The sequence below is a fragment of the Coenobita brevimanus genome, chromosome 15 (assembly GCF_032717465.1).
Source record: "Coenobita brevimanus isolate Jiangsu-jjx chromosome 15, ASM3271746v2, whole genome shotgun sequence".
In the NCBI taxonomy this organism is placed as follows: Eukaryota; Metazoa; Arthropoda; class Malacostraca; order Decapoda; family Coenobitidae; genus Coenobita; species Coenobita brevimanus.
Window position 1 is genome coordinate 33,001,859 of NC_136968.1, and position 10,000 is coordinate 33,011,858.

At 42.4% G+C, this 10,000-nt stretch overlaps 1 protein-coding gene across 1 annotated transcript in view; it reads left to right on the forward strand.

Annotated features, from left to right (window-relative positions):
* Nucleotides 1–10,000, forward strand: part of LOC145390733 (uncharacterized) — a 64,795-nt gene that overhangs the window by 12,763 nt on the left and 42,032 nt on the right. The window contains exon 4 of the mRNA XM_080265529.1: nt 8,889–8,990. Within this exon, the coding sequence (XP_080121655.1) occupies nt 8,889–8,990 (102 nt within the window). The remainder of the gene's footprint in view (nt 1–8,888; nt 8,991–10,000) is intronic.

Sequence of the window (10,000 nt, forward strand, 5' to 3'; positions counted from 1 at the left end):
ATGAATGAATGAAGGACGGAAGAAAAAGAATGAATGATGTATGTATGAATGAATGAAGGATGAAGGCAAGGAATGAATGAATGAAGGAAGGAAGGATGAAGGCAAGGAAGGAAGGCAAGAAGCAAGCATGTAAGGAAAGAATGAAGGAAAGAAGGAAGAGAGGAAGGAGGGAAGGAAGGATGAAGGCAATGAATGAATGAAGGAAGGATGAAGGCAATGAATGAATGAAGGCACGCAAGCAAGGAATGAATGAATGAATGATGAAGGAAGGAAGGCAAGCAAGGAAAGAATGAATGAATTCATGATGAAGGAAGGAAGGATGGAAGGCAAGCAAACAAGCAAGGAATGAATGAATGAAGGAAGGAAGGCAAGCAAGAAATAAATGAAGGAAGGAAGGAAGGCAAAACAAGCAGGGAATGAATGAATGAATGAAGGCAAGGAATGAATGAATGAATGAATGAAGGAGGGAAGGAAGGCAAGCAAGCAAGGAATGAATGAATGAAGGAAGGAAGGCAACCAAGGAATGGATGAATGAATGAAGGAAGGAAGGCAAGCAAGGAATGAAGGAAGGAAGGAAGGAGAGCAAGCAAACAAGGAAAGAATGAATGAATGGATGAACGAAGGAAGGAAGGATGAAGGCAAGGAATGAATGAATGAATGAAGGCAAGAAGGAAGCAAGCAAGCGAGGAAAGAACGAACGAACGAAGGAACGATATGGAAGGAAGGAAGGAATTGAATGAATACAAGAATGAAGGAAGGAAGGAAGCAAGGAAAGAAAGAACGAAAGAATGAATGAATGAAGGGAGGGAGGAAGAAAAAGAATGAATAAATGAAGGAAGGAAGCAAGGAAAGAATGAATGAATGAAAAAAATGACTTATGGAATGAAGGAAGGAAAGATGCATGGAAAGGAAGGAAGAAGAAGTGAATGAATGAATGAAAGATGGAAGGATGGAAGAAAACAAAGGAACGATGGAAGGAATAAAGGAAGGAAAGTAATGAATGAAGAAAGGATGGAAGGAAGGAAGGAAGGAAGAAAGGAAGGAAGGAGGGAGGGGGAGGGAGGGATGGATGGATGGATGGATGGATGGATGGAAGGAAGGAAGGAAGGAGGGAAGGAAGGATGGATGGAAAGAAGGAAGGATGGATGGATGGAAGGAAGGAGGGAATGAAGGAAGGAGGGATGGAAGGAAGGAAGGAAGGACGGAGGGAAGGAAGGAGGGATGGAAGGAAGGAAGGAAGGACGGAGGGATGGAAGGAAGGACGGAGGGATGGAAGGAAGGATGGAAGGAAGGAAAGAAAGAAGGAAGGAAGGAAAGGAGGACGGACGGAAGGAAGGATGGAAGGAACACTGAATAAATACGTGAAGAAATGGAGGAAGAGACGCAGACCAAGAATGAGGAAGGGAGAGAGAAAGGAAACAAGAAAAAAAAATAAACAGCATAAAATTTACCCGACGAAATCTAGAAGGAACAGAAGGAAGAAGAAACATGGAAATGAAGGAAGAGAAGGAACTGAAGGAAGAAATGAAGGAAATGAAGGAAGAAATGAAGGAAGTGAAGGAAGAAATTAAGTGAAGGAAATGAAGGAAGAAATGAAAGAAGTGAAGGAAATGAAGGAAGAAGTGAAGGAAATGAAGGAAATAAAGGAAGAAATAAAGGAAGTGAGGGAAATGAAGAAATGAAGGAAGTGAAGGAAATGAAGGAAAAAATGAAGGAAATGAAGGAAAATGAAGGAAGTGAAGGAAATGAAAGAAGAGAAGGAAATGATGGAAGAAATGAAGGAAATGAAGTGATGGAAATGAAGAAATGAAGGAAGTGAAGAAGGAAATGAAGGAACTAATAATGGAAATAAAGGAAGAAATGAAGGAATTGAAGGAAGATATGAAGGAAGTGAAGACAGAAATGAAGGAAGAAGTGAAGGAAAAAATGAAGGAAATTAAGAAAATGAGGGAAGAAATGAAAAGGAATGAAGGAAATGAAGGAAGTGAAGAAATACCCACCTACCTCAATCTAAAAACAAGGAACCTTTATAAATAATGTACAGGATTTCTATATTGGTCAGTCCCACGCCTGCTTGCACTACTATCATCATCACCACTACCACTATCACCACCACATCACTATTACCACCATCACCACCGGTACCCCCTCCACCACCACTACCACTGTCAACACCACATCACTATTACCACCATCACCACCAGTACCCCCTCCACCACCACTACCACTATCACCACATCACTACTACTACCATCACCACCAGTACCCCCTCCACCACCACTACCACTGTCACTACCACCAACACATCACTACTACTACTACCATCACCACCAATACCCCCTCCACCACCACTACCACTATCACCACCACATCACTATTACCATCACCACCGGTACCCCCTCCACCACCACTACCACTGTCACTACCACCAACACATCACTACTATCACCACCATCCCCACCACCATCACTACCACTGTCACTACCAACACTACTACTACTACCATCACCATCAGTACCCCCTCCACCATCACTACCACTGCCACCACCACATCACTATTACCACCATCACCACCAGTACCCCCTCCACCACAACTACCACTGTCAATACCAGCACATCACTACTACTACTACCATCACCATCAGTACCCCCTCCACCACCACTACCCCTGTCACTACCAACACATCACTACTTCTACCAACACCACCACCACCACCAAAACTACTACCATTGTCACAACCATCACCACCACCACCACCACTAACCCCTCCACCACCTACCACCACCACCACCACCACCACCACAATTAACCGCAGCGTGTGAGTGTGTTAACCACGAGAGTAAAATGAAACAGATCAACTAATTAACCAAAAGACGATGCAAATAACCAGAGAGGAAGAGAAAGGAGTAGGGGAGAAAATTAATGATCTAGGGGCAATGGTGAATAAGAGGACTAGACAGATTACCAATGGAGAAATGAAGGAAGTGGGGTGAAGGAAGGATGGAAGGAAGGAAGGATGGAAGGAAGGAAGAGAAGACAGAAAAAAAAGGAAAAAAAGAAAAGAAAGAAAAGATGGAGGGAAGAGAAGACAGGAAGTGAGAAAGAAAGAAAGAATGGAAGAATGAATCAATGATGGAAGGAAGGAAGGAAGGAAGAAGCGAGGAAAAGAAGACAGATATGAAAGATGAATGGAAGGAAGAAGACAGGAAAGAAAGGAGGATGAGAAGACAGGAAGGAAGAAGGAAGGAAGAGAAGACAGGAAGGAAGGATGAAAGGAAGGAGAAGCCAGTACAGAAGAGAAGTCAGAAAGGAAGGAAATAAGGAAAGAAAGAAGGCAGGAAGGAAGGAAGAGGAGACAGGAAGGAAGGAAGAGGAGGCAGGAAGGAAACAAGAAAGGAAGGAAGAAAGAAAGGAAGAGGAGACAGAAGAAAACAAGAAAGGAAGGAAGGAAGGAAACATGGAAACAAGGAAGGAAGAGAAGGGAAGAGAAGAGGAAGGAATGGCAATTATACTCAATACTTTTTATCGAGGCGAAGGTGCATTTGACAGACAGGTGATGATTGGCTAAATGCAACACCATAATCTCTTTACTCATTAGTTTTATCATAATCTCTTTACTCATTAGTTTTACCATAATCTCTTTACTCATTAGTTTTACCATAATCTATTTACTCATTAGTTTTATCATAATCTATTTACTCATTAGTTTTACCATAATCTATTTACTCATTAGTTTTACCATAATCTCTTTACTCATTAGTTTTACCATAATCTATTTACTCATTAGTTTTACCATAATCTCTTTACTCATTAGTTTTACCATAATCTATTTACTCATTAGTGTTATTAATTGCTACTAGCCAGCCATCAACACCATGTCACGTGCATCTTCGTCTAGATTAAAAAAAGAAAAAAAAATGAGTGTAGTGAATGAAAGAAATGACAGAAGGGAATGAAAGACGGCAGGGTGAAAAGGTGGAAGAGGAGGCAGGATGGAGAGAAGAGAAATGAATGAACGAAGGAATGGAATGAAGAGTGAATGAAAGGTCATGAAAGAAGAAAAATGAAAGAATGAAGAGTGAACGAAGGAAATGAATGACGGAAATAAATGAAGGAAATGAAAGATGGTAGGATACAAAGGTGGAAAAGAAGGCAGGATGGAGAGAAGAGAAATGAATTAATGAATGAAGAATGAATGAAGGAATGGAATGAAGAGTGAATGAAAGGACAAGAAAGAAGAAAAATGAAAGAATGAAGAGTGAACGAAGGAAATGAATGACGGAAATGAATGAAGGAAATGAATGACGGAAATGAATGATGGAAATGAATGAAGGAAATGAAATTAGGAAATGAATGAAGAAAATGAATGAAAAGAAATGAAGGAAGGAAATGAATGATGGAAATGAAGGAAATGAAAGAAGGAAATGAATGAAGAAAACGAATGAAAGAAATGAAGGAAGGAAATGAAGGAAGGAAATGAATGAAGTATATGAAGGAACTGAATGAAGGAAATGAAAGAACATGAAGGATATGAATGAAGGAACCGAAAAAAGGAAATGAAGGTAGTATGGAAAGGAGGAAGAGAGGACAGGAAGGAGAGGAGAAATGAAGGAATGAAGAAGGAATGAAGTGAACGAAGGAAATGAGTGAAGGAATGAAGGAAATGAAGGAAGGTAGGATAAGGTAACATCATCCCTACCTGCCTCCACCTGCAAGCAAGCGACCTTTCTAAATAATGTCCAAAGCTTCTAAATTGGTCTCCCTCTTCTGCCTGCACCACCACCACCACCACCACAACCACTATCACCACCACCACCACAACCACTATCACCACCACCACCACAACCACTATCACCACCACCACCACAACCACTATCACCACCACCACCATCACCACTACCACCACCACCACCACAACCACTATCACCACCACCACAACAACCACTATCACCACCACCACAACAACCACTATCACCACCACCACAACAACCACTATCACCACCACCACAACAACCACTATCACCACCACCACCACAACCACTATCACCACCACCACCACCACCACCATAACCACCACCACCACCACCACCACAACCACTATCACCACCACCACCACCACCACCATCACCACTACCACCACCACCACCATCACCACTACCACCACCACCACCATCACCACTACCACCATCATCACTATCATTATCACCACCACCATCACTACTACTACCACCACCAACACTATCACCACCGCCATCACCACTATCACCAACACCAACTACAACAACACTATCACCACTACCATCATCACTACCCATCCACACCACCATCGCTATCACCAGCAACAACACTATCACCACTACCACTATCACCACCACCCATCCACACCATCACTATCACCACCACTACCAACAACAACACTATCACCACTACCCACTACGATCACCACCACCATCACCAACAACACTACCACCACTATCACCACCACCACCCAGTTAGTCACAGGAGAGAGAGAGAGAGAGAGAGAGAGAGAGAGAGAGAGAGAGAGAGAGAGAGAGAGAGAGAGAGAGAGAGTCAACAGCGATACACGAACAGGGTGACAAAAAATAATGATGCAGAGGTCAATTAGGCATGCCAATCACCCAATTACCACCGGCAGAGGTCAAACGAGGTAACGACTGGGTGACCTGGTTAATGACTGACCCAAGCAATTAGCCAGGACATAATTACGGGCGGGGAAAAAATAATTAGGTCAAAATACTCAGGAACAAAGTATCAGGTCGTCTGAACTTTGACCCCTGACCTTGATTGACCCGTGACCCTGACCCATGACCTTGAACCGTAACCCTGACCCGTGACCCGACCTTTCAGGGATCTGCATCCAAATCCAATCACCTCTCCTTCTCTCCCCACACGCCATTCATATATGTGTGTGTGTGTGTGTGTGTGTGTGTGTGTGTGTGTGTGTGTGTGTGTAAAAGGGATTACCCATTCATGAAGCTTTTCCCTAATATACTAGTACACACACATACATACATACATAAATATATACATACGTGTATATATACTCACATATATACATACACACGCCTACACTAGAAAGACAAATTCAAGCATGTATAAATCCGTACACACACACACACACACACACACACACATACACAGGCTACATACACGCACCTACATTAAGACAGAGAGACAGATTCATGCATAATCCGTTCACACACACACACACACACACACACACACACACACACACACACTCATTGACAACAGTGGCTAATCAACCAGAGTCCAATTAACCACCTGCTCAGCCAATTAACCACATAACGAGCTTGTTAACCAGCACATGAAGTAGTTAACCCTTTGACCACACTGTCCTTCAATTGGCCTTGATTTTCGTCCCTTTTCTGGTTTATTTCACGTTGCTCAGTGACACAAGAGGACAATACTACCTTCCACGGCACTTCTTCGTGACTAGCATCATATTCTAGCGTTGATCTTTTCATTACAACTCAGCATTTAAGATGGAGAGACGGCAAGAACATAATACTACAGCTCTTTCCACTTCTTCGTGACTAGCATCATTCTAGTGCTGATCTCGCTACAACTCAGCATTTACGACAATACTACAGCTCTTTCCACAACACTTCTTCGTGACTAGCATCATATTCCAGTGCTTACCTCGTTACAACTCAGCATTTAAGACAATACTACAGCTCTTTTCACAGCGCTTCTTCGTGACTAGCATCATATCCTAGTCCTGATATTTAGTTACGACTCAGCATTTAAGACAATACTACAGCTCTTTTCACAGCGCTTCTTCGTGACTAGCATCATATCCTAGTCCTGATATTTAGTTACGACTCAGCATTTAAGACAATACTGCACCTCCTTCCACAACACTTCTTCGTGACTAGCATCATATATGAGCACTGATCTCTGGTTACAACTCAGCATTCAAGATAATACTACAGCTCTTTTCACAACACTTCTTCGTGACTAGTATAAGTCTCGTGCTGACCTCGTTACAACTCATCATTCAAGGTGGAGAGAAGGCAGGAAAGCAATACTACAGCTCGTTCCATAGCACTTCTTCGTGACTTGCATCCTGTTCTGGTTTTAATCTCTTGCTGTAACTCGGCATTCACGGTGGAATGACAGACAATATGATAATAGTATAATTCTCTCCATTGCACTTCTTCGTGACTAGTATCATACTGTTACAACTCAGCGATAAAGGTGGGGAGAGAGTAATTTTAGGCCAATAGGAAGTGATAATACTACAGCCGTACGTTCTTTCCACAGCACTTCTTCGTGACTAGCATACAAAAAAGGGTATATAACTATCACACGTAAAGATTCTGTTTCCAACATACTCTGCATAAATAACGTATAAAAGAATATTAACCAGCTATATCCAAAAATAAATCGCTAAGGAAGAGGTGTTAGGGAGCTTCATCGCCATACTCAGCATTAATAACGTATAAAAGGATATTAACCAGCCAAAACCACGAATAAATCGCCAAGGAAGAGGTGTTACGGAGTTTCTGTACATCCTTCCACTATCGCCATACTCCGTAAATTACGTAAATTACCCAGCCATATCCCAAAATAAATCGCTAAGGAATAGGTGTTAGGGAGTCTCCTTACAGACGAAGAATAGCAGCCTTTGTAAGTCTGACACAGTTCCGTCGGATGAAAAACAGAAACTACAGCCAATTTGTGACTATCACTACACCCCATTTGCCTATCACTACACCCTATTTGTCTATCACTACACAACATTTGTCTATCACTACACCCCATTTGTCTATCTATCACTACACTCCATTTGTCTATCACTACACCCCATTTGTCTATCACTACACCCCATTTGCCTATCACTACACCCCATTTGTCTGTCACTACACCCCATTTGTCTATCAGTACACCCCATTTGTCTATCACTACACCCCATTTGCCTATCACTACACCCCATTTGTCTATCACTACACCCCATTTGTCTATCACTACACCCCATTTGTCTATCACTACACCCCATTTGCCTATCACTACACCCCATTTGTCTATCACTACACCCCATTTGTCTATCAGTACATCCCATCTGTCTATCTGTCACTACACCCCATTTGTCTATCTATCACTACACCCCATTTGTCTATCACTACACCCCATTTGTCTATCACTACACCCCATTTGTCTTATCACTACACCCAATTAACAATGCCCTCAGCTGGACCTCTCATGTCAGATCACTTGCTAAAACCGCCTCAAAGAAACTTGGATTACTGTACAGAGTCCGTAACTTCTTCACTGACGAAAAGTTGGCTATAATTTATAAGTCATGTGCGCTCTCAGCTTGAATATTGCTCACCCCTGTGGAATGGATGTGGAGAGGTTGCATTAAAACAACTAGACAAAATTCGGAACAAGGCTGTTAGAATTATTAACAACCCTGCCATTACAAATAAACTACCTCCCCTGCAAGTAAGAAGGAATGTTGCCTCCCTTGCATTATTTTACAGATATTTTTATGGCACATGCCCAGACGAAGTTGCGTCCATGGTGCCACCTCTCCATGCCTTCCCTCGTGCTACACGGGCATCTGGCAGCGCTCATGACTGGAATGTCACTCAGCCATATTGCAGAACTTCTGCCTATCAGAATTCTTTCATTCCCCGAACTGTATCTCTCTGGAACTCGCTTCCCCAGAGTTGTTTCCCTCCAAATTTCAACCCACAGCTGTTCAAGTCTAACTGTTACAGATATTTTATGAACAAAGGACACCAGTAATCTGGTGTATGGATTATTTTTTTTATTCATTTGTTTTTCCTTCCCCTGTTCTGTTATTGAAAAAAATAAAAAAAAAATCGTCTCTCCATTGCAGGTGATGCCGGGGTTCCTGGGCTGGGTGCTGTGGGATGTGGGTTACCCGTGCCTGCTGTCGGCCTTCTCCCTCATCCAGCTGGCCTTTGCACAGCTCACACAGGTAATGGTGGCCAAAGCAGATGCACTCTTATTTTTTCATTTTTAAAGCTTCCCATGTACCTCTGGGAAATTTTCTTGTTTTATCAAAATTATTATTCTTACGAGTGTTTTAACACTGTCTTAATTAGTTTAAAACTGCGATATTTCTAAGGCTATTTGGCCTAGAGCCTTCAAACCTGGTAACTTAGTTGGCCATCTGTCCGCTTCTTTATGCCAAACATGGCGGCAATCCGTCAACCGGATATCAACACAGAAAAGTGTGTCAGTCACGCTGTATCAATAACTGCTTAAGCCAGCAAGTTGAATTTTACTACAATATAGCTTTGAGGTGGACGCAGTGTGGAAAGCAGTATGGTTCCAATCGGTGGATTATTCTACAATACAGCCTTAAGGTGGACGCAGTGTGGAAAGCAGTATGGTTACAATCGGTGGATTATTCTACAATACAGCCTTAAGGTGGACGCAGTGTGGAAAGCAGTATGGTTACAATCGGTGGATTATTCTACAATACAGCCTTAAGGTGGACGCAGTGTGGAAAGCAGTAGGGTTCCAATCGGTGGATTATTCTACAATACAGCCTTAAGGTGGACGCAGTGTGGAAAGCAGTAGGGTTCCAATCGGTGGATTATTCTACAATACAATACAGCCTTAAGGTGGACGCAGTGTGGAAAGCAGTATGCTTCCAATCGGTGGATTATTCTCTGACATCGCCTGGGGTCAAAAGTTGGGACTTTTCCGGATATTCGGGATGTCAGCTAATTTTCCATGAAGGATTAAAGCCAGAGCCACCAAACTTGGTGGACTGATAGACTGTGATGACCTAAGGTGACATGCACAAGATCAGTCACCTTGACCTCAAGGTCCCTTTATAGCTCGGCTTCTACAGTAGTAGGAAATGGCTGTGGCAAGTTTTTCTTTATCAAAATTGTCCTTGCGCAATATTACTATGCTCTACTTTTATTTTTACTTTTATTTGTGTGTGTGTGTGTGTGTGTGTGTGTGTGTGTGTGT